Source organism: Lepisosteus oculatus, chromosome 28 (genome assembly GCF_040954835.1).
Source record: "Lepisosteus oculatus isolate fLepOcu1 chromosome 28, fLepOcu1.hap2, whole genome shotgun sequence".
Lineage (NCBI taxonomy): Eukaryota > Metazoa > Chordata > Actinopteri > Semionotiformes > Lepisosteidae > Lepisosteus > Lepisosteus oculatus.
Window position 1 is genome coordinate 2204899 of NC_090723.1, and position 25411 is coordinate 2230309.

At 41.7% G+C, this 25411-nt stretch overlaps 3 protein-coding genes across 6 annotated transcripts in view; 1 reads left to right on the forward strand and 2 right to left on the reverse strand.

Moving 5' to 3' along the window:
• Positions 1 to 1493, reverse strand: part of mylk5 (myosin, light chain kinase 5) — a 56969-nt gene extending 55476 nt beyond the window's left edge. The window contains exon 1 of the mRNA XM_015361977.2: positions 1424 to 1493. The gene's annotated coding sequence lies outside the window, so the exon portion shown is untranslated. The remainder of the gene's footprint in view (positions 1 to 1423) is intronic.
• LOC107079251 (spermatogenesis-associated protein 21) lies at positions 1405 to 15159 on the reverse strand. 4 transcript variants are annotated; one of them, XM_069185847.1, is made up of 11 exons: positions 14940 to 15159; positions 13768 to 13952; positions 12378 to 13288; positions 11900 to 11976; positions 10785 to 10928; positions 10244 to 10318; positions 9515 to 9632; positions 8582 to 8724; positions 7088 to 7236; positions 4086 to 4211; positions 1405 to 1494 (listed from the first exon to the last, which is right to left on the reverse strand). In XM_069185847.1, exons 2-11 carry the CDS (start codon positions 13816 to 13818, stop codon positions 1420 to 1422), a joined length of 1869 nt encoding a protein of 622 aa, XP_069041948.1. In that variant the 5' UTR covers positions 13819 to 13952; positions 14940 to 15159; the 3' UTR covers positions 1405 to 1419. The 4 variants fall into 4 exon arrangements, with proteins under 4 accessions (XP_069041948.1, XP_069041946.1, XP_069041947.1 ...); XM_069185845.1 differs by lacking the exon at positions 1405 to 1494 and adding an exon at positions 2434 to 2806 and having other exon boundaries at positions 14940 to 15158; XM_069185846.1 differs by lacking the exon at positions 1405 to 1494 and adding an exon at positions 2434 to 2806 and having other exon boundaries at positions 9515 to 9629; positions 14940 to 15157.
• Positions 15160 to 16014: 855 nt separating this feature from the next.
• On the forward strand, positions 16015 to 24391 carry LOC102686231 (CD63 antigen-like). Its single transcript, XM_069185781.1, has 8 exons — positions 16015 to 16547; positions 17869 to 17937; positions 18757 to 18945; positions 19628 to 19702; positions 21079 to 21168; positions 22060 to 22203; positions 22599 to 22682; positions 23260 to 24391. The coding sequence occupies exons 1-8, from the start codon at positions 16500 to 16502 to the stop codon at positions 23329 to 23331; spliced, it is 771 nt and encodes a 256-aa protein (XP_069041882.1). The 5' UTR covers positions 16015 to 16499; the 3' UTR covers positions 23332 to 24391.
• The last annotated feature ends 1020 nt before the right edge of the window (positions 24392 to 25411 follow it).

The following is a 25411-nucleotide window of genomic DNA, read 5'->3' on the forward strand; positions in this document are numbered from 1 at the left end:
AACTACCTTTTGATTTCAAGCCTCATTACAAAACCTTATGAACAAACCTCTAAAAAAGAGCGTTTGTAATCAACAGCTGACCTGCAGCTGATGAGTGGACTGGGTTCCTTTGTCTCTTGTTTGCTACCTGTTTGTTTTTTTTTTGTTAATATTTATTTTTTGTCAAAGGTCCCTGCTTTTTGTTAGTCAGTATTCAACATTGAATACAGAGACACTGGGCCTGCAAAGCAGTGTACAACATTCTTCCTGCCAGCAGCTTCAGACGCCTGGTGAAACTGCCTTTAAAGTGGAATTTTCAAGTGATCTGAAAAAGAAGTAAAGTAAAGAAAGGAGCATCTTTCTCTTATTCTGTTGCCAAGGTGGAGACAGGAATAGAGTGACAGTGATGTAACAGTCAGTCTGGATCTACCAGTTTCATTGCTTTTGTCAAAGGCTGAATTTCCTTTCTTTTACAGTCTGCTATCCCTACAGTACATGGAGATTAAGGCTCTCATTTGGATAAAATTAACATTAAAGGAGCTGCCTGCCAATTCACAAACTGCACTGCGATATACAGGTCAATTAAGGAAATGTCACTATTCTTCATACTTTTCCTGGCAATTTGTCACTAACATGATGTAGACACGGTACACTTCATGGTACTGCCACTAAACAGCTTTGCTATAAATCAGTGGTGGTCAAAAAAAGTAATACAAATTGCACTAAAGATACTAAACACTAAAGTCCAAGAACAAAGGTCACAAGACAACCGAATCTGAAAAGTCTTTTACTTGGGGGAAAAACATTACAAAATGACTTACAGCACTACTTTGTAGATTAGGTACAAGGCAATACATTCTTTACGCAACTCAATAAGCCTGTTAGGTTAATTTAGGTGGAGATGTCAAAATATTATGACTGATTTATAAATGACGTCAAGTTAATTCATCCAAGCCGTTTATTAGATTTTCACTATATCATCCGAATGAAGAAAACACATTTTTTGTTTCACTTCACAAATCTTCGAAAAGCAACTCAAGGCTTGACTCAAGGCAAATAGAAATGGTCTCTTGATCTGATTCCTTAGGTCTCGGACTGCGTCTTTTCAAATTACTCACCAAAAGATCAGAGAAGCTGAAACATTTAAGCAAATTCAACCTGCACATGATGATCGGATCTGTTACTTGTTGCGTCTTCTTACAAAACACAAACTGCGCATCAGATTCTATTGCTCCCTGCCTCAGATGTTGAATTGACCTCAGTTCTGCAGGTGAAATCGATCTCATGAATGGACACAAACCGGACCGCAATGAAGCTAAGCACAGAATCTCCCACCAGGCAGTACTCACATTGTGAAGACACGGGCAGAATTCACTGCTGAAGGTGGTTGATAACGATATTATTCTCCCAGCTGCAAGTTCAAAACAACCCGCATCAAACTCACAGTTTCGGCGAGAGCGGAGAGTGTTGTCCCAACCACACCTGTATCCACACAAAGGCACAGCCGCTGCAGTCCTGAGTGAATAAAATAATGTCATTAAAGAGGCCGGGCTCCGCACACATTCTTCAGAGCGGGCATCTGAACAATTCCTGGACAGACAAAAGCCACACAATCCACATAGTGTTCTCCAAACTTGTTTGGATTTTCGTACAATGGACTCTTACATTCCCAACATCTTCACGGATCTGAATGAATTTGTATCTGTGCCTGTGCCCAAGATGACAGGCCAGCTCAGCTCAGTTTACATACTCCCTATCTTTTTCTAGTTCAAAAGTTTTTTTTACCATTTATCTTTCTACTTTTTGTCACCGGAAGACTTCTTATCAGGCCATTAAAGCCTTTACCTTGTCGCTAATGTACATGAAGCTTACTCTGTATTAAAACAGAAGAAAGTCTGAAATTGTAAAGACTGGATTTGTGACTATTCTTCAACAAGACTGCTTAATACGACTACAAAGACCTAAGTAAGTCAGTAAGTAAGTCTGAGTCCTGGACTGGTGTTAATAACAGTTTAGCACAGCCTCAAATGCAAATGTTTTAAAGATTGATGTTTTAAAGTGCTAAAGATGGACCTTAGTGCCAAAAATACATGCAAACCTCTACACTACATTCATTTTCTAAATGCTTCAGCCATTTCAGGGTGGAAGAGGAGACAGAGTCTATCCCAGGAAGCAACAGGCGCAAGGCAGGGTACATGTGGAAATGAAGTTCTGATGTTATTTTAAATACATACCTACCATCACTAACGTCACAAGAAAGCACTAACCCAAAGCTGGCAAAAGGACTGACTACCAGAAAAGCCTCCACAAATATTCCCATAACCATGGCTCCATGGTCTGTATACCTGCTGCTAGGATTCGAGCTCAAGTTTAGTGTATGGAGGCCTGACTGCTACAGCAGCTACAGAAATCTCTGGTCCGTTCAGCAGACAAATGACTGACGTGACAACTGGATCACTTTCTACTGAGAGGAATTTCTTTATTAGAAGGAGACAAAGAGGGATACTAAAGTGAAAGGGGCTCAGAGAGGTCAGCGGGGCTCCTTGGAGTGGGAATCTGTCAGGAGCCCAGGGAGGGCAGTAGAGGGGTGTGGGGTGTCAAGAGGCTGGGTGTAGGAGGGGAAGAACTCCCCGCCGCTCTGCAAATCTTGGGGCTGCAGCAGGTTGCGATACCCGGTCCAGCTCCAGGTGTAAGTGGAGAAGGTCTCGTGGAACTTGGCCAGGCTCTCTGGGGAGAATCGGACCCCAAGCTTCCCCCAGTACTGCCAGGTGTCCCCCTGTTTGCTCTGGACCAGGGTCTTCAGGTAAGCGTCTAGGCCTTCTTTCGTCTGCACACACAGACAGACCATCATAAGACACACCAACACACAGAGCACTTGGTATTGGTATTCCTGTCACGTGTGCCATGTGTACACGTGAAGACTGAAAACTGAGTTTTTGCTACTCCCTTTGAAAACAGAACATCACGTGCCTATGTTGTCGATTTGTTTTCCATTTGAAATACTTTAATTTGTGCTTGTACTTTCCAAATTAAAACAACCAACAGAATGTTCAATGATTGAGATGGGATCTGGGACAATAGAAAATTGAGCACACCCCCAGGACACAGTCAACACATTTTCAACTTGCCTATAAAGTGTATGCACCACTGTGCTGGTTTAAGAAAAAAAAATGCTCACAGTTGGTCTTCAGGGACACTGTCTTTTTGCTAGCGAGTCAAACTATTGCAAAAAAAAACTTGCAAAGCTGGGTGGAGACTGAAACACAAATGAACTGCACCTGGTTGCATTCATTTTCAGGATTTGTTCTTTTGGAGACAAGCGTTGCTATACAGCACAGTGCCTGTTGCCTGTATTCATCCCTCTCTTTTTGTCTTTCATCTGAACCCATTTTTTCTACCCTATTTATTTGTTACAATGTGTTTATGTTTTGTTTACTAGCGGTCAATCTGTGCGGCACAGTGGTCAGCATTGCTGCCTCGCAGCACTGGGGCCCTGGGTTCAATTCCAAACCAAGGGCGAACCTGTGTGGAAGTTTCCTCCCAGAGTCCAAAGACATATTGGTTAATTGGCCTCTGGGTAAATTGGCCCTGGTGAGAGTGTGTGTCTGTCTGTGTGTGCCCTGCAATGGACTGGCGTCCCATCCTGGGTGCATCCTGCTTTGCTCCCATTGCTTGCCAGGATATGCCCAGACTCCCTTGTGACACACAATGGGAAGGGGTGGTTATAAAATGGATGGATGGGTAGTGGTCAATCAGTTCATTGCCATGAGCATCTTGCTAGCAGGGCCAAGATGTGACTGTGCTCCTTCTGACAAAAATGCTCTGCCAGGTCACCCTCCATTTTTCACATGAGCTCCAAAGCGCCTACAGTTGAGTGTAGGAGGGATGCAGCTCTTTCTGTAACAGCACATAAAATGGCAGTTTATGTGTACTTCAGAGGTCACAGGGGTCATACTAAGGACACCCCAATCCCTTGTGTCAGGGCCAACCTTGGTAATGCATGACTGATTTTGAGCTTCCACTAACAGAATCCCAGTCATGATTTACTAATGACATCCCCATACAGTACTTGAACATCCTGTCTGGGCTGAACCTCTGTGTTGTACCTTTTGTCGTACATCATAAACCATTCTGAAGTCCATGTTGGCTCTTTCTTCAGCTGTGAGTTTGACTTTGATCTTCACTGGGGTGATCATCTGCTTGGTCTCCACCCCAGGGTGCTTACTTGTAACCTGGAGAAAAGGTAGTGCTAGGATATTACAAAGTCCTGAGAAACTATATTTCCAGTAATAGTCTATCAATTGCTCTGTCATATTAGGGAATACTCCTAATTGCAGGTCAATCCAGTGTCAATTATATTCGCAATGAATAGCACAATCAACAGCATCTGACACATCTGTGCATGAAGTGCAGGAAACAGTCTGGTTAATATTCAGGCTGTCTGAAGTCAAGTATTAACCAGATCACCAATAGCTTTCCCACAGGACACTGAGAAAAAAGCATGGTCTGCTGGGTCATGGGACAGACCACATGCTTTGGAGAGGAAGGGTCACTCCAGTGAAACATATTATTGTATTATTGTCTAATATTTCGGTAGAGAAGCATGTCAACTTTAAAACCTTAAATTAAATATGTTAATGATTGCAAAGGTCTGAGATACCTAAATTTCAGTGGCAGAGCCAGCAACCTTTCAGGCAGAATATACCATATAAGCTTGATTTGCCAAATCTGAATTGATACATAGAATATACTGTAAATACCTGCATCCAGTTGCTTGCTCAGAGTCTATTTGATAGGGTAGTGTAACTGGTAGGGTAATATAAATGTGTCTGTCACTATCCAAGTATCTTCAATCAATCATACCTCATACAGTAGAATCATAGAAAACCAATCATAGAAAACACAGGGGTGATTAATTCCCCAGCCCAATTCTACACCAGGGGTGTGTGTCAGTCTAAGCAATGCTGCCCTCTGTCGTTCATACTGTGCACAGCACTTACTCTGTCTGCTACAGAGCAGCTCAGAATAAATTTGAGACTTTATTTGGAATTGTTAAGCGAGATGTTACATCTTGGCTCACAGTAACAGTCTCATTCGGGGCTGCAGCAGAGCAGACAGGCACCAGTGCCCTGCTGGCCCATTGACACACTTGTCTGTTAACAGCTACAACTTCTATAGCCATGAAAGAGACCTGTCCCTTTGGTGATATCACCCTGAGTCTGCACGTGCCTGGAAAGTCTCAGGGGCCAGTGTTTTGATCTGAGTTGTCCCAAGCCGCCTCATCCCACTGGTGGAGCTGAGCCAAGTGTTCACTGCTACCTGGGGGATCAGTGCCAGTGAAATAAACCTGCCTTGAACTTGTCATGTCTGGATCACAAAGCTCAACCTGCACTCAGAGCCAAGGCTCTGTGGTTTAGACACTCGGGACAGTCTTTAAAGAACAGGTGAAAGGAGATTCGCTTTCAGTATAGCTTGAGGGTTTGGTTTTTTTTTGGAAAAGAGACCTTTCGGAATTTTCAGACCATTACATTCTAATATGACCTCTGAGTAATACCACACTACTAAATTAAAAACTCACTCTTCTTACTGTACCCTCATGAGTCATGCTTTCCATATGTAGCAGTATTTCTACTGACATCACTGATGCATTGCTCATTGTGGTTCCACAGATCCACTTGGAGGTCTACGTGGAAACACTTCCATTGCACCATGAACAATAATGGGTAAAAATGGCCTCATAAGTCACACAGTAGCAGATTACTGTATGCAGAAATGTAATCTCAGGTCCTTTATCATTGATTATCAAAGACTTTATAGTTATTTTCACCAATGGGGTAAATGCATAAATGGGTGTACTTTAATATATTAAGAATTAAATTATTCATAGCTAATTTATATAATGCGATGTTCAGTATGATTATTGTTGAGGACTCTGAATTGCAACAAAACATTAATGTCACTGTCACCGTCTTTCTGGGGTCTTCAACAGGTAATAGATTAAAGAGACCTACAGTGTAAAACCTGGTCAAGGGGTGATCTTGCAGAATTTAATTTCCCTTTTTGCACAACCCTGTCCTCATCCTCACCCTCAGGTACCACCTGGTAACCCCGTTCTAGTTATTTCATTTACCTCCTGCTTGGTGCAGACATTACTAACTGGATCAATGTGTACTATTACTGGTACATCTCAGTTATTTTGTTAATAAATTGAGCCATGATCTGATTTTCCCAGTATATTAAAGAGGAGGATTTTCAAGGCTCTTTCTACCTTTCTGAAATGATCTGCAAAAATCTGATACTGGAAATGTAGAAACTATGCAGGAGTGAAATATGTGTATATATTTATATGTCAGGGATCCTAGAGGTGTGCTTTCTCATTACCTACTGCTTAAAGCTTAAAAAACATGTCACTGATCTTATCCAAATAACTATGTCGATTGCACAGTTAAGATCTGGGTTGTAATGAAAAGGGGGGAACTCTACCATTGTGGTGGATTTATTTATTAATAACTTTGTAGAGCAGAAGGTGGCGGAGTTTTGGGCAAATCGAATCAGCTGTGACAGGGCACACTATGCTCCAGAAGGTGCCGCTCTATGGATGAGAAGTTGAACCAAAGTCCTGACTGCTTGGTTATTAAGGATTCCATGGCAGTGATCAGAAGAGTACAGGTCTTAACCTTAGTGTCCTGGTTTAAATCCACTTCAGACCTGTTAAATCTAGGTGACGTGATTTCTCACTTCCACACTTTATCTGTTGTGCAATGGTGCTGCTGATGTAGAACGGCTGTGTATCACCCCATCACTGACATGGGTGCTGCACCTCATTGTATTGTTCATTGGATGAAGTAGGTTGTTTCCTATGTGTGAAATATTATGAAACCCTTGGATAAAGAGTGTTATACAAGTGCAGGTAATTATTATTACCTGGAGTTACTCATTCTTGTCTATAGATTTATATGTCAGTCAAGGTTGTATGGAAGCCTGCAATGCACTTCACACCTTCACACACTCATCTGAAACCAGGGCCCAAAACTTTGCTCTGTACCAAAATGAGCCTTGAAAATCCCCCTGTGTACCTGTTTTCCAGTAATCAAGGGCTGGTCCTCACCATGAGTTTGCATTGTTGGGTTGTCAGCTGCCTGCTTTGGGCCAGAAACTGGAAGGGTTTGCGTTTGGAGAATCCAGAGAGCCTTGGCTTTGGAACACACGACTCCTTGTTGAGACTGGGCATCTTGGAATAGGGGCTGTCTGTCTTGTCTGGCAGAGAGAGTAGAGGACAGGCTTTAGAGTCACAGGCCTGTCAATTCCATTAAACCACAGCAACGCAGCTACCTAATTCTACAAGCACAGAAAAGATATCTACACAAAGAAAACACAAACAGAAATTTTCTATAGAGAGCATTTGCAATACTGAAAAACAATGGCTTGAAGTCTCTTGAGTGGCTCAAACAGGATGCAGATATTGCTGGTTCAAGCCTGGATCATGGCATCAGCTGATCAGCTGATACTTTACAGCACTGGTGCCTAAAGAGTTGGAAGAAGTTATTAAATTGGCAGTATTAAGCTGCTAATGACTTGACTAAGAACATCAATATCTGAGCTGGAATGAGAAGCCACAAACACAGGCCCTCCAAAACCAACAGTGGAGGCGTCTGGGCAGCAGCATTTGTGGAACAAATTCCAGTCCATATTAATTCCAAATACATTCCATAAGTAGGAGGAATAAAAAGAAAATGAAAGAGTGAGGTTGTCTTTGTGGGCCAAAACCCTCACTTAGTTCTGTTAAATGCCATTCATACTGAGTAAATGAAAGACACCAGTTTAATCACAAGGGAGTAACATCCATATTTTCATTTCCTTGACACACGAAGTTGCTGCTGCTTTCTGTAACAGCTTTGAGGCTGGTAATAAAGAGCCTGCTATACAACATGCTGCAACGCTGAGGCAGAACTTTCTTCATTCAGCTTTTCTTCAGTATGAACAGCTGCTCTGTACATTCACATTCAAGCTGCAGTATGAAGTGGTATTAAAGCTCTGCATTTATTACCAGGTGGTTTAGAATCCCTGTTATTATGCACCTGGGAAATTATTATGATTAATAATTAGGAATGATAATAACAGGGTAAGGTCCCATTTTTTACGGTTATTATTTCTTGTAAAATGAATGGGGATTAAGCAGCACAGTGGCACAGCAGTTAGCATTGCTGCCTCACAGTGCTTGGGTTTCATTCCGGACTTGGGGTGCTACATGCGTGGAATTTGTGCTCCCAGTGTTTGTGTGATTTTCCTCTGTGTGCTACGGTTTCCTCCCACAGTCCAAAGACATTCTGGTAGGTTAATGGGCTTTTGGGAAGACTGTCCTTGGTGTGAGTGTTGGTGTCTGTGTGTGTGCCCTGTGATGGACTGGTGTCCTGTGCCCTTTGCTTGCCAGGATAGATCCTGAATTTGATGTAGCAGATAATTATAGTCGTCCAAGAGGACGTGGAAAATGCAGGACTATATTTATTCGACAAATATTTACTGGAAAAAGAAAAACAAAACCGGAACACTGGAGACACGTTGGTACTGTACACTGCAGACATGTGAAGGTGCTTTAACTCACCCAGTGGCACTAAATATTTCAGGAGCTGCTTTCCGGACAATCCCAGCAGGCAGGCTCCTTTGGTATAGTACCCAATAAGATGGTTGCCGTCATGTTTAGTCACCTTGCGCCTAAGTCTCCTTGAGTACTTCTTGTGATAGTACCTGCGGGACAGAAAGGAGCCTTGCAAGTCCATGCTAGCAACTAGCACAGCAATTCCAGGACTACAGAATTGTGAAGTGACTATAATGCCAGCAAAATATTGTACAGTTTTATAGCTTATCAGATTTTTTTCAGAAAGTTATTTTTGTTTATATATTTTATACCAAATTAACCACTTTACAGGTAACTTCTTGGTAAATATTCATGCTGCAGTGTCACGTGCGATTGACTGAATGTCCAATGATAGATTAGTCAGTAAATGTCAGAAAGGGCAAGCCGTAGAATGGCCAGGAGGGCAAAAAAGACCCAATGCGTAGTGGCAAAACGGGGGTTAGCCCGGGCTCAGCAGGTCAGATGAAGTCAGGTAGAAACCTGTGCCCTCAGGCCGCGGAGGAGACAACCTGGTGGTAGGCGGGTCTCAAGACATCCAAACCCTCAATGCTGAGCGAGGAGTAAAGGGTGACCCAGAAATATATAGCCCCACACAAAGACACACTGGAAGGACAAGCAAAACACAGGGAAACTAGGAACAGGACAGAGTAGGAGCACACCTCCTACTTTTATGTTATGTTATGTTTTTGGTGTTTTCTTAATGTCCTTGTATTGGAGCATAAATGCATATAAACATTTAATTACACTTGTTCATCGGACAATAAACTGAACTGTACTGAATTGGATGCTTTTGCTATAAAGGCCATAATGCCAGATTTGCATATTCTAAAGAGTTAAACACTGTGTAATAATGTCAGAAACAAAAAAGTCAAACTTAAGAGATACAACCAATAGTCTCACCTCACGATCTCTCCTGTGTGCTTGTAGGGAAGGGTACCTACTCCCAGCATCTTGGTGAGCGTTCTGAAGAACACGGTGTCAGCTACATCCTCAGCATGGCTGCTGGCGTGAGCCTCTGCTGGACAAGCATACAGACAACACAAGACAACACCACCATCAGTCCTGCTCAGGACAGCTGCTTCAATTGAAATTGTCGCTGATAGTGCTTACTCCCTCCATACTTGTATCGATTTAATCACTCGTAGATTGTTCAAGTCTACAGTTCCCCCCAAATTAAAAATGTCTACGCTGGAGTCTAACACCCACAGAAAGAGCTTGGAGAATGAACTTCAAGGAAAAGAGACTGTCTCATCCATGTTCTGTGCTGTGGGTTTATTTAGTTGTTTGCACTTCCTAACCACGTAGGAGGACGATTTTAACTATTGCATTCCAGAAGTAACTTAAGCTTCTCTCACTTCTGGCCTCTGAGTGTATTGGCCCTGGTGGGAGTGTCTGTGTTTGTGTGTCTGTCTGCACTGCAATGGATCCTGTGCCCATTGCTTGCTGGGACAGGATCTGGCTCCCCTGCGACCCTGAATTGGAAGAAGTGGTTAAAAATGGACCGATTTCATTTTTGCAATGAAATCTCATTGCAAAAAACCATGAAAACCATGAATTTGCAATGAAAACCATGAAGAATGTGGGTCCCCAGGACCAGCAGTGCTCTCGTCTGGGTGTGCTGACATTTACCTTTCATACACTTGGAAAACCTCCTGTCATTCGTCATGGCTGTCAGAAAGTCTTGGAAGCCCACCTCTCCATCCCCTGCACTCAATGAAAGCATTGCCGTTATACTCACTGTTCCCTTTCACAGCAGCCGATTTAAATGGGAACCTATATGGACTTTGGAACAAAAAGTCCCGGAAGGCCACCTTCTACATTTTGCAAACAAAGTCATCTAATTGCCTGTTTTATAGTTTAAAGGTTTAAGGCATTAAGGAATAGTTTAAGGCATTTTCAAGCATGTGTGCATTTTCTTGTGATGACAAAGAGCTGTGCATGGTGCAAAAGTACAGTTTGCACCATTGTAAGAATCCTTTGCACTGGATGCACTGGGCAATGAAGGCTTTGATATGCAAGTACAGGAAGGGAATCCAGGTCAGCTCCAACAGTTCTACTGATTTACCATTCCTGTAACATCTGTATCGATCAAGTCCTGTTTTACTGAATTTCTGCTATCAGGTTTTCAGGTTAACAGTTATGGTTAAATCCACTAAGACTGAGATCTTACCATCATAATCTGCCCTCTTCAATGCCAAGTCCATCACATCATTGCTGATGTTAATGCCCACAGCACTCAGAGTGGTCCTCAGACCAGATCTGTCGATGTAGCCGTCCTCGTTCTTTGTGAACAGCTCAAACACCTCCTGGAAGGCTGTGGACACACCCAGAGGAGAGGAACAGCTGTTGCTGACCATAGACAAGCATTATGGATGGTAAATTGACATGCACACCAGCAAGAGCTCTTCACTGACAATCACAACTAGTCACAGGAGCCTAACATCCATGGAAAAAGCTAACAAAATGAACTTCTAGAAAAATGGTCTCCTTCTAATAATTTAATAATATTCTAATATTCCCATACAGTCAGCAAATGCAATCAGTAACGATAGGTTATCAGTATTCACAATGAAAGATTTCCACATTAACCCAATACAAATGAAAAATTAATTTGAGTTAAAAGCAAAGTAAAAGTAAGATTCAAACTGTATAGAGCTGGGTCCACAAACAAATGCATAAGCAGTGTGCCACCATCAGAGCTCAGCACTACAGCCGTTCACATCAATATTGATTTGTATATAGATGTATTACCGATGCTCTGAACTAATAACACCTGCAGAGTACTGTGAAAACAATTACACCAGGGGGGCCCGTATCAGATCAGACTGTGACATTCCAATGGCCTGCTGAATACTGAAGCTTTTATAAGCCACACATGGAAATCAAGATGCAAAAAGAGCTACACGTCCCAACTATTGATGTTTCACTGAGTACAAGCTGTAAAAAAACCAAATTGTATCATCTAAAAACCATAATATCCTATGGACTGTTGACTGATTTAAGCTATGGAAGCCCGTTTCCGCCAGAGAGTAAAACCAAAACGCGCTATGGTATCTCGCAATTGCGACTTTGTATCTCAGAATTCCGAGTTTATATCTTGCAATTGCGACTTATATCTCACAATTGTGACTTAAAATCTCAGAATTACAACTTAATATTTATTATACCCAAAGACCTGGGTTCGAGCCCATGCAGTGACTTAAAGTCATAATTACGAGAAATGAAGTAAATAAGTAGTCCGTGATCATATGCCTGCAGGCACAGGGCCGGGCTGCCTTAACTCACCTTGGATTTGTGGTTCAGTGAGCGACTCTTCCTTCCCTATAGCTGCCCAGTCTTCTGTGACAAAACGGGACATCTCCCTAAGGACATCATACTGATTAGACACTACCCTCACCACAGGCTAGCCTGTTCTAATTGAAACACCGGACTTTAGCAGAATGAAACGACACTGCTGTGGTAGGATGGGGAATGACAGAAGTGCAAGCTTCCTGTATGGTGCTTCACCTGTGATCTTCACTAGTGTGTGACATGTACATCTTTCCTCACCTCTCTTCCCACTCTGATCGGATCTTGATAACATTTCAGAAGGTGGTTTATCTGACATAGTCAAGGCAAAGAACCAGATAACTGAAGCCATCATCAACTGAGATTCGGCCCCAAAAACACACCATGCAGAACGCAATACATAAAAGAGATCCTACATGCAATGTTAGTGCTCAAATCATTACAGCATTGCCCTCTATGAATCTCTCTTACTCACTTTGCATGCATTTCTTCCTCTTTCTCATCTGGATTTGTTGGTGATGACGTCTGGATGGTAGGAGCTTCTCCAAGAACTTGGGGCTCCGGGCGCTGCTCCTGGCCAGGTTTGGCAGCCTTCTTTTTCTGCAAGACCTCTTCAGGTTTGGGCATGACACACTGCTGGGGTTTAGCAGCTGTCGTTCTTTCCAGGATCTCTTCAGGCATTGATTTGGCTCTCTCCTGGGGCTTGTGTGCCCTGCTCTCCGAGTCCTCTTCAAGCCTGGGCTTTGCACTCTGCTGGGGTTTGGGTGCCCTCTTGCTCTCTGAGATCTCTTCATGCCCAGACTTGGCTCTCTCTTGGGGTCTGGGTGCCTTCTTGCTCTCTGAGACGTCTTCAGGACAGGGCTTGGCTCTCTCCTGGGGTCTGGGTGCTTCTGTCTCTACTATCACTGTTCTCACGGGTGCAGTGGGTTTTTCTGTGCATGCCTGCACTGCCTTCTTGGGACTGGTTTTATCTGTACTCTTCCTCATTGCCTTGCTTCCCATGGCCTCGGGGGCTTTACCAGCAGTATCTACTTCCTTTTTCTCATCTCTCTTCCCCTTTGCAGACACAGTCTTCTTCGTGGTCAGCTGAACAGCAGTCTTCTTATCATCTCTGTCACCCTGTTGCTTGCTGCCTGGATGCTCCAGAGGACTGTCTTGAGTGGTTTCTGCTGCATGTGTGGCCTCTGCTGTGCAGACTGACTCCCCCCTCTCCTGACTCTCATCTTCTTCAGCGTAACTTACAATGAGAGAGTCGGGTTCAGCACTAGTTGTGGCTTCTGGACAGCTGCTCTGTTGTTCTCCTTTAATTTTGTGGACCTTTCTGTCAAAGCCCAAGGCCATTCTGAAAGGCCAGGTGCCCAACTTCAGGGTCGTCACCCAGCTGTCCTGTAAGGATTTAAATGATAAGGTGGACTAGTAAGATCTGTTTAAGAATGGTGTCTTTTGTTTCAATCGTCTAACTACAATATACTGTATGTATAGCTCCTAACAGGGTTGAAAGAAAAGCAGATATTCACTTCTGGTCTTAAACATCACACATGGATTTAAGGAACTAAGGGTTTAATGTGCAAAAGTTTGTATCTAACAAGAGATGAATTCTAGGAATGGAAAAGAAAACTTAAAACATGTGTGCCTTCCACTTGCTTAAAAATGAAATAGATTCTGTGTGTGTGGTGGGGGGGAGCAAAGTTGTTTTCTGCAGCTTATGGATTTGAGGCATTGGGTCACAGTTATAATCCACCCCAGTGGAGACGGAGGACGATGCTCTTATAAATGGCACTGATGGCCAAAGAGGAGAGAGAACAATTGCAGCACCGCCATGATGGCTGGTCACCACTGCACTTGAGCCCTCTGTAAATGTTTACCTTTTTACCACCGGTCTGCTCCTCGCTGTCCTCCTTGTTACCTTTCTCCATGTCCAGTTTCTGCTCTGACTGTCTGTCCAGCCTCACTCGCTCTCTGGGCTCACTGGGACAAAGGCAAAGGGGAAGGTGGCTGCAAGTTCACACTGAACACTGAGGATCAGACCGAGAGAGAGGACCGAGACGATCTGGACAGAGAGAGAGAACAGAAAGACTTGTTATTGAAAGAGCAGCTTGCGTGATCTCCTTTCATTTCATTTCTTGATTGCAGCTATTACAGTTTTCCTCAGCTCTGGCCTTCAGGAAGATCTTGCTGTGGATTTCTGCTTTATCACTCACCAAAAATCATTGGAGTAATTGTCCAGACATACAGCATCTATGTAACTGTTTTCTCAGTTCTAAAAATGTAACCATCTAATAATCCTGTAAACAGTGCTGTCCAGGACCACAGTCCAGGAACACAGAGCTGTTCATTTATTGTTGGCTGTGACGTTTGCTTTGACTGTAATTACAGACTAGAACGTACTTTGAAAAGAAAATCTTGTTGGTACCAAATGCAAGGAGGCAGGACAGGGAAGCAAAGCTATGTGGCACACTGCTCTGACACCTATTGGCAATAGCCTGAGGCACAGTCTTGTACAGGTTAACTTCCAGCAGCTCATTCAGTTGCCTACACACGACATCCAGTCAAATGTTTAAAAGTTTATGATTTTGAATTACGAAACAATGGTTGCATAGCAATATGTGTATTTGAAGAAGACGACAACTATTAATGAGGCTCTAATTATTGTAATTGAGAAATCAGTAAAAAAAAAAATATTTATCTTTGACCCAAGCAGTATGAACAGTTTTTCTTAACGTTCATACGCGCGTTTTGGAGAGTGTTTGGTTGCTGCAACACAGACAGGAAAGAAGTTTCCAGAAGCCTGCAGAGAAGGATTTTTACATATTAATAAGCTTCAGCCAAACACGACGTTATTAAGCAGCACAATTAGATCAGATTTTTTAAACTGGGTTACTACAGTTAGAAAATCAGTATCAACTGCATGCAAACGTTTTCACACATATTACAAATACGAGTAAGGTAACCCCTATATTACTTCTACTGCTTAGTCTGTCTAATCTTAGTACTATTACTATTAATGCTTTTAACGTAACAATAATAAACTGCCAACCTCCTGAAGAGCTTTCCTCCATTATTTGGGACGACTGTGTCGAGTCATTGTGTTACTATTTCCAAAGTTGTTTTAAGAAGCGAGGAAATATTTCTAAGGAATGACGACTAAACCCGGAGCCCGGAGCCGAGGCCACCGGCTTTCCCCCTTTTGCACCTCCTTCTTTTCTTTCCCCTCGGTCTGCTGCTTCGCTCCTATGATCGAAAGCACAATCTCCTCTCGCCAGCGTTTACATCGCTAAACGCTGACGACGCACCAGCAGACCACTGTGACGTCACATTTTCGGATGATTGTGACGTCAGTGCGTCGGTGACGGAGGATTTGGGGCCGAGGCAGGGGCAGAAATCAGTCATTAGCTGAAATTGCCTTAATGTGTGTAAATTACAAGGTCTCGGTGATCTGAACAGATGGTAAATGTTTCAAATATTTGTGAATTGTCACAGTGTTCACAGGCTGACCTATAGGTATCGAGATTAAGCCACAGTTTAGGAGAGATTCATATGATCATACTAAACATACTGGACTCACATAAAAAATAATCATGGCAGGTTGCTTAAAAGTAAACTGCAAAATTCACACTGCGAAAAACAAGAAGCAATGAAAAAACTAGCAAAACCGAGACCATGCCTACACCTTCATTTGGGCGGACATTTCGGGTTGAAATTGTTTTTTTGTGGTGTGTCTATGCGTGGCTGAGAAAAGAGAACGGTTTCTGTGCCTTGCTATGAACAAGGTCTTTGTCCAGCAATATCTACTCCACCGGTCCAGCTACGATAAGCAAAGCATGGCGCGACTGTGCGCTTCTTGCAGCGAACTGTTGTCTGCGTCTTTGCATATTAGGACCGATGAGACAGAACTTTTCAGCGCAGCAGAACCGTATTCTAATTTGGCTTGGAGAAAAACACAATTGAACAGGAATGTAGCTGACAATCGGAGGATGTCTTAGCGGAGAAGACTTGCTTTCTGAAAGACGGGTATTTTAGAAGTTGTTAAGCAAAACACGAACATGAATATTTCATACAAAGGTTATTATTTTTTATATTGTTATTTTTGAGTAATTTTAACATTTCTTTATTCATAAATTATCAGCTAGTCAACGGTAGATTATGAAATGTGCAGGGATCTGATCTTGGAAGTTAAAAAATCAACCAATTTCGTTGCGCCCTTTGAACCCATAAAGGGTATTGGCAAGGAATAAATACAAATCAATACAATCTCTTTATACTTCATAATCTTTTCAGAAAGTCCAGCATACAGTAGGTCGATTCAAAACTGAAGACATAGCAGCTCGCTTGAATGTCAAGTAGGTTTGGAAGGTGAATCGCTAGAAACAGAAAAAAGAGACGACCTGATCTATAACAGTCGTGAACTGCTGGACAGAAAACCACGAAATTGCCTGTAGTTGTTCACAAGTGATGTTAAACAAATCTCTGTGTACTTTATTTAAATGCTCATGATGATAGGGGGTAATATTCTTTAACAAATTCTCATAGAGGTTTCAGCATACGTTCCAGAACGGAGTACTGTAATGACCAAGCTTCTGTTGTAAATGTCTGTTGCATGGGAAGTTCTGGATGCTTGCACTATGCGAACTCGCTAACTACAAAGGTAGGCTCTACTGTACAGCAGGCGCTACAGATGTTGGACAGTCCACTGGCCGCGAGTTTTCTTTCCAGTCAAGCTTTTAACCTTGTTTCTTCTCTCGTTTTGTAATCGAAGGTTTCTACATGGGTTGAAGAATTCTGGTTCTTTTCTTGGGTGTGAAATAATTTTATTAGGTCTATAGATTATACCATCAATCTTTGCAGAGTTAGTTTTTATGTGGTATTAGTGTTTTTTTTTTGGACAAGATAGCATTGCTTTGAATACCATATTATTTTAGACGGTTTGTTCTTTGAGGATGTAGTCACTACTACTACAGTAGCTTTTAATGAAATGTTCCCTCTAGCTTTTTGTTGACTTTATTAACATAGGACATGTTACAAATGAAAGACGGTGATATTTTGCTTGAGTTTTTACTAATACTTTAATGTCCTAGGAACTCCATCAAGTCATCCATTAATGGACCCTATAACAAAGTTTGTCAGTTCGTTTTACACCTGCAGAACCGGATCCTGTTTTATGTCCTGAATGCTCCTAAACGTCATTTCTTATTGTGTCTCGGGGTCTTTGTACTGATTTAGTAGGTGCCCTTTCAGAATTTTGAAAACCTGAATCACATTTTCCTGTAGTCTTCTGTGCGCCTAAATAAACAATAATTCCTTTAGTCTGTCAGACCAGGAATTATAACGCTTTTTTTCCTGCCGTGTACTTCTTCTGCGATTTAACGACGGCATTGCATAATTTTAAAATGACACCTGTTGTTTGAAATGTAAGTTGTTTTGGATCCATGGTAGGGAAGCGCATTTCTGCCATCAAGGGGAAAAAAAACCTGAGTTATCTCGTAATTATGAGAAAATGAGCATCACACAATAGCACCATTGTCATATAATACCTGCATCACTCGTTGACTTTCGGTTTTAAGCAGTGGAATTCCACGGTACACTCTTTGTTTAAGGATACATGTGAGTGTCCACATGGTTGAAGTGTCATTCCTTTTAGGTACAAATTGTAAGATTTTATTTTTAATAACCCCCAGTGGAAAGTACGTCCGTGCACATTCTGCGGCGCTGGACACTATCAACACTAAGCCCACAGTTGTAGCTGAGCTATCGGTAGCTATCCAGGTGCTGTTTTATTGCACAATGTAAAAGGTTGTTCATACACACTAATGATCGTTGCTATCTCGCAATTACGAGATACTTTGCTATCCCGTAATAAAGAGAAAACTATCCTAACGAGGTAATTCGGGGATTTTTTTAGCTGACGGCAGTAATGTGCTTCCCCTCTGAATATCTTAAATACCGCATGATTGTGTTCTTCCAAACAGTGTGACGATATGGTTAAGAAACTGGGCTGTCTCGGGTGTCTGTTCGTCGTCTTCAACGGTGTGTTCTGGGTGAGTTTGCTCATGGTTTCCCTCTAGTGGTTTAAAGAAAATTAGTATCCGTGCACCGTGGGATTTGTAGCGCAATCTGCTCCACTGAAACGTTCTCAATACAGTAATTCAAAACTCCAAAGCACAAATTTAAGAAGAGACTGTTGATAAAGAAAGCAGAAATATCTGTTTACATATGTTGTGCACTTGAGCAAAAAGCTTTGAAAGACAGCATAAATTATTTTAAAAGAGCTCTCCACACCAAATATGTGGCTCCTTTTATAAATGAAAGTATAATAAGTGTTTTTTCTTGAACTCAACAGGAAGATTGACTAGTGACTAGTGTGTGGTATGAGTCAATAAAAAGTGTTTTTATTCCTTTTCTGGACAGAAATAGAAAAATATGTCATTTCACAGTGAACTCCAGGACAAGAGTTATTTTCTACAATGCAAGAATGTTTCAGGATGAGGGCTGTGATAATTTCCTTGTGGATTCTTCAGTCTCTTCCACAAATCATTAATAAATCTAGGAAGTGCTTTCTGCGACATCATTATTTCTGCTTGTTGTGTCACCATAAGCAAAAGCCCTCGTATTGTTTCCTTTTACTTGTTTGTCTGGAGGGAACTGAAGGGCAAAGTATAATAGTGTGCTCCTAAACAACAGCAGTTCCCTGGGGAAGACATCTTTGAATTGCACAGTCTTTGACTGGAGATATTTTAAGTGTGAAGAGGAGAATTGCAGGTATGGATCCTCATTTGGGGAAAGTATATTTGCCATGTGTTTGGGAATCCCACCGTGTGCTCTCTATGGCTTATGGAGGTTCCTGTTGTTTGCTCCAGGTGTCGGGCATCGCCCTGATCATAGTGGGGGCAATTTCTCGCACCTCCTACAATGAGTTTGAGTCGTTCACGGGGGGCGGGCTCTCTCACATTGCTGTGCTCCTCATCGTGGTGGGCGTGGCCATCTCCATCACCGCCTTCCTGGGCTGCCTGGGCGCATGGTTGGACAACAGCATCCTGCTGGGGCTGGTGAGTAGTGGACTGGGGGTCTGGAGGACTGGAGGACTGGAGCACCGGCCTTTCTGACTGACTGCCTTATGAAAGTCCCGCATGTGGCAGAGATTTCAGATTTCACTTATTTGGAGTTAAAGAGGTAAACCCCAAGCTCTTGCACAGGACTTGGGTCTAGCTCACCTATAATAAGTCGCAAGCTCTTGTACAAAATATACGAAGGCACGAGGAAAGCAAACCCACACGGAGTGCCTAATGTGATTTTAACTTCAAATGTGTGTTCAAGCAAAGGTCAGGTTATCACAGGAGATGGAGAGACATTTGACAAATCATTTCTGCTTATAAATGTGACAGTAAAGATACAGAAGTTTTACAGAATGATGGTAAAATTGATTCAAACACACCAAAGCTAATTTATCTTTACCACCCAACATAAAAGTACATGAACTGCAGGTCAATATCAAACTATATATGATGGATGTGTTCTTCTAATGTCAGTGTTGTCTGCTGCAACCAGAAATTAAAATACCTTTTGACAACATTCATCATGTCTTTCATAATAGGTGAAAATGATGTTCTTTACAGCATGCATACAGATACTTAATTCTCTGAGATTTACATGCCGCTTCAATTTGAATGAATTGTTTCCCAGCCTAAATAAATGTCATCATTGTGTGGGCTCATCCTCTTACCTCTGTAGTTCACAGGCATTCTCATCCTGATACTGACCCTGGAGATTGTAGCAGGCATTCTCTTTTATGTCTTCAGAGCCAAGGTAAGACAGAGTGCAGAGGAAAGTCTGGTGTCACCTCTCCTGCCTGCCCTTCGGTTGAAGGTTTAGTTAGAAAAATAAAGAAATGCTCTGCAGTTTACAGTCTAACATCTGTTCACTCCGGAGGGTGATTTTTAATGTGGATATGAGGATAAAACAGTGTGAGACAGGAAAAACACAAGCTACTCATTTTAATTGTTCGTTGTTGTACTGTATGCCTTGCAAAAAGCACTGTAAAATCTGAGAGGAGGCCTAACCAAGGAATTTACAATTTTAAAGGGGATCAATAAAGTTGATTCAAGTACCTATTTCCAAAGTTCAGGGAACAGAACATGTGGACATAACAGAACACTTGTTAAAAAACGTTTCCGACCGGTGCTTCAAAATGTTTTTTTTCAAAGTTTGGAAGGAATTACAAGGGCACACTGTGGAGGGGAGGTATTAGGCACTTGAATTGTTTATGGTTTCTGTCCATTGAAAGACCTAATATTGTATTATTTGAAATCTATTTTAAATGAGGAAACTGCAGAAATGTTATCGCCACAGTAATTCAATAACTCAAAAATGAAAAGATGTTTATGAAATCAGTTGTGTGTTGAGGGTGGCATAGTGGTGCAGTGGTTAGACTTTCTGTCTCACAGCGCTGGGGTCCAGGGGTTCATTTCAGACCAGTGTGTTCAATGAAGGATAAGATCAGAAATGAAGAAATCCGTAGACGATGTAGGGTGGTGGATGTGGTTGAGAAGATGCGAGAGGCGAGGTTACGGTGGTATGGACATATCATGGGGAGGGACGTTGAGGAAGTAACAAAGAGGGTAATGGAATTTGAGGTGGAAGGTAACAGGGGAAGAGGCAGGCCTAGAAAGAGATGGATAGATTGTGTGAGAAAAGATATGGAGGTATGTGAAGTGAGTGAGGAAGATGTGCTCGACAGAGACAAGTGGAGAAGAGCAACCAAAGCAGCTGACCCCAGGACAGTCTGGGACTAAGGCTGTGAAAAAGAAGAAGAAGAAGAAGTGTTATCTGTGTGGAGTTTTCTTATTTGCCACATGTTTGCGTGGGTTGGCCCTAGTGTGAGTGTGCATGTGTCTCTGTCTGTCTCCTCGTGATGGAATGGAGTCCCACCCACAGTGTACCCTGTCTTGCACCTGTTGCTCACTCACCCTATGACCCTGAATTGGTAGAAGCAGTTAGAAAATGGAAGGATGGATCCTGAATTGAGGAAACACTTCATATCATTCCCCTCTATCTTGAAATGATCAGGGTGTCACAGACTCTAAACTTTTAGATTAACCAAGTCTCTGAGCAGCTTGTAAGAGTAACCTGGGCCTGCCCAGCACTGTTATTTAATATTGTTCCTTCTCTCTCATCCTCTACAGGTAGAGAGCAAGATCACAAAGAAAGCCAAGGAGGTGATTAAAAAGTATGACATTCGGGACAGAGCCATCATAGATGACATCCAGGACCAGGTGCGGTTATGTTACGGTGAAACCTGTGAAGCGTTGCACAACTAAAAGAAATCAGTCGCAAAATAGGATTTTTGTTTTCTGTGTTCTTCAGCAAAACACCCCTTAAGAAATGGAAGGCTTAATGTGTTTTGATGTTTGATTTAATTGAGCTACACTTAAACACTAATCGTACGTTACAGAACTGCAGTGTATTGTAAAACCATGTGACAGGCTTGCATCCTATTTGAAAGTGTTATACAAATATTAGTACATCTGAGGCAACCAATCTGTAGTGAAAATACTGTATTCACTCTTATAAAACCATAAGGTGATGCGTAGATGAATGAAAGAAAAAAATAAGATTAAATTAAAACTATGACACTGTTTCCAACAATCAGATCTTTTGTGCTCATTGTGTAAGAACAGGGGTGAACCAGGTGATTCACTTGACTCACAACTGGTGGGTTGAGGGTTCAAGCCTCTACTGTAAATACTGCTGTTGTACATTGGTTGAGGTACTTTACCTCAATTTCTCCATTCCACCCAGTATGAAATAGGATTTCTAACCCAATCCACCAAGTATAAATTAGATTTTCTTCCCATTATAAATGGGAACTAGCATTACTTGGAAAAAACTCTGTGATGGACACTATTTTCTCCTTATGTTAATGTGTATGTTCCAGTTCCTGTACGGGGCAGGGTATAGTTCTGCTCCCTTAAGTTCAGGGCAGCTAGTGGAGACCCCTGCCAGGAATAAGCAGCTTGATGGCAATCTGGAATTTGTAGAAAGTACAGTTTGCAGGACTTCTGAGAATCATGTCCATTTCGTGATATTTTTTGTTATGGGTTGGATATCTCCCCTGCATTTCTCACGTGTGTTGACTCTTGTGTGTGGCGGTGTGGCTCTTCCAGTTCCACTGCTGTGGGGCCGAGAACTACACTGACTGGTTTGTGAGTGGAGGCTGGAAGAACCATCGTGCTGTGCCTGATTCCTGCTGCCGCCTGGAGTCAGAGGATTGCGGGCACATCATTACGAGCGACAACATCTACCTAAAGGTCATTCCTCTAACCTAGGCCTAACCCACGAATTTCTACCCCTGATTCTTAAAGGTCCCAGTGTTTTCATTCCAACCAAGTTCTTAGCTAAACCGTTCCAAAAGCAGACAAAACTTGATCAGAATTAATGAGATGAGGAACTATTAATGAGGATTATAATTAATGAGGAATAACAAAACCAGGTGATGTTTTTCTACGTAACACTAAGTTTTATGAGTTTTGTTCAGCCACCTAGATTTTATCTTCTCTTTTTTGTTCCCTGTTTAGCACCCAGTTACTTAAATGAAGTAAGGCTGAGCTTCAATAAAACATTTGTCTGATTATTTCTTCGGCCGTTGTAGAATGTAATTACTGATTCTATTAAAAGATGGACTTGTTTTATTGATTAATTCCAGGGTTGTGTGAAGTCAATCAAAGAGTTCTTGAAGAAGAACCTGGTGTGGATTGGAGCAGCATGCATTGCACTGGGGCTCGTGGAGGTAAAAACCTCACATTTTATATCATGTTTGAACTGAAAGTGTTTGAAGATGTTCAGGATAGAAAGCGGTATGTCTATTCCAATTCCCAGCAATGCTAAAGGAATGTCTCATTAACTCATCGATATAACCATGCAGAATACAGCCTGTAGCCTAGAGTTTACCTGGAGTGGTCAGTCTGGGTTTTGCCATGCACTGCCTTTGGCCAATCGTCCTGTTTGTGATCATGAACTAGCCTGACACCAGAGTTAGGTTGGGTAGAATTGGGTAGGCAATGGGAAAACCAACAAAAAATCATTAGGGCATGAGAAAATAACAACAGTTGTAAATGAAAGGAAGGTATTTTGGACCATCTTGCTCATTTGAATGGTAGGCGCTATGCAGACCAAGAACTCAAATTTAATACCTTCCATTGTTTTTCTTTCCACTTCTTTTAATAACATTTAAAATGCATGTGTCTTCCCAGGCCTGAATAGTGCCTCAGTCTCTCTGTGTTTACCAGAGCATTATTTATACAACCTGCAAGTTTAAGGTTAGTGCAGAAGGGCTCGTGACACATTTTTGCTGGTTTGTTTTCCAGATTTTGGGAGTTGTGCTGGGCGTGTGTCTGCTTAATAATATCCTCAGAAGAGGGAGCTATGACGTCATGTAGGCCTGGACTATCAAGCAAACTAAAACATACACACCTGCACATACACATACTGTACATGTAACACACATGCACACACACACACACTCACATACACATACATGTAACACACATACTGTATGCACACACACACATGCGCCCTGAGAAACAACATTCTCTTCCAGTTTTCAAGACAAGAGACCAACCTATTACTTTTGAGGCTGCAGTGTCATCATGTATCATGTTATAACTTCATGTCTGTTTAATTGGAGGTTATTCTTGAATTTACAACCACTATTTTAACTGTTTGACTGTTTCTTGATTTGTACTCGAGTGTCATCATTGAATCTAACTGATAGATCAGTGTGGAAAAAGACTCAGTAACTTAGAGGTGGATTCCTTTTCTTCTAACATAATTTCATTGTGCCTTATTTTATTGGATCATGGGATCAGTACCATGATTATGGATACCATGATTACATTAGTAAGTGTTCCTTGATCATTTTTCATGGTATTTCATTAAACTTGCATGATCCACCGATGTAGGGAATAGTGAAAGCCTGTTTAAACCATGGGAACATATAGTACATCCACAGTTAAAGTACAAACTTGCTGATAAATCATAAGTTTATCAAGGCAAACCTTAATAACATCTCTGCCAACAAATGGGGTTCTATGAATCATTCCATGGACACCTTGTTGGCCTTCTACACGTCAGTCAACATACTATGAGTATATTTTGGCTCTTTCAGCCTGTAGGAGACCTGTGATAGGGGTGAATTATGCACTACTTTTGCAAGTACACAGTAGGGCCTTGGCTTAAAATCTCAAAGATTCTCAAATCTGAAGCTCGTCTGCTGTACCAGTTTTATATAAAGTGGGTTAATCAAACTTTACAGAAATGCTCTAGATAAATAGGTGAATGTTAAAGATGTTTTAACATTTACCTTCAGCACCTTCAGCATAAGTCAAGTACAAACCAATGATTCTCTGAAAACTGGTCATGGGTACTATTAATTATTCACCTTTTTTGATTTGATATTCAATGACAGAAATAAATGAAAAATTTGAGTTCTCTGTGGTGTTTTGTGCACAATTCACACATTTCAAATGGTTTAAGTCATCTGAAATTTCCTGTGGTACAACCCTTCATATTTTCAGTTTTTTAGGTTTGCAAACCAGTGCTTTGCAAAGGGTAATGTCAATGCTTTTTGCTGTTTATAGATACAGTATTGATACTGTAATGCCATAATTAGTGGTGATTTGTCAGAACCCAAGAAACCAGCAAGTGAAGAAACCAGAGAGTGAAAAGTGAAAGGTGAAAATGAGATCTCTCTGATGTTATACACTGCTGTTGTGACTTATTATTATTATTATTGCATGTTGTTACTGTTTGTCAGCTCTTGTTGGCATTTGAAAATTCAACAACAAACCTATTTGGGTAGATGCATCTGTAACAGATAGATCCTCCAGAATGTCGTTTACAGCCTGGTTGGAGCAGAATCACATCAGATTTCACGTTCAGTGTAGATATTGACATCAAAGGAATTGGCAGTGGCAATGAGCATGAAATGTTACTGCATCTGCTCTTTGTTTAGCCGTATTTGCTTCTGTGACCCTACATTGAACCTGTGGGGTGTGAAAAAGCTCAGCCAATATCTGCATGACGTCAGGCTGCACCCGTACAGAAGTCTAATCGGGGTGTGAAAAGAACTTTACTTCCACTGACTCGGACTTGTGAAAACTGCTGGGATACTTAGTTACCACATTTAAAATGGCAGTTTTTCATCGGTCTGCTGTGCATAAGAAAGGTTATAGATTTAAAAGCACGGGACCAGATATGATTCAGGCCTCGTGGATGACACAATACGTATACAGCATTAACACAGCTGTTGCTGGGCAACTTCAACGTTTTCACCAGTCATCTTGAAAGCCAAAACGGAGAGGAGTGGAACAGAAAATATTGGAATTGCCAACATATTGCAGTACTGGTACAAAAAGGCCAACCCCTAACACTTCATGATTTGTGGTTTTAAATGTCTCAGTAACTTTAAGGTTTTGCGTTTGAATTGTATATACAGAAATGATGTTTTCATTTGAAATC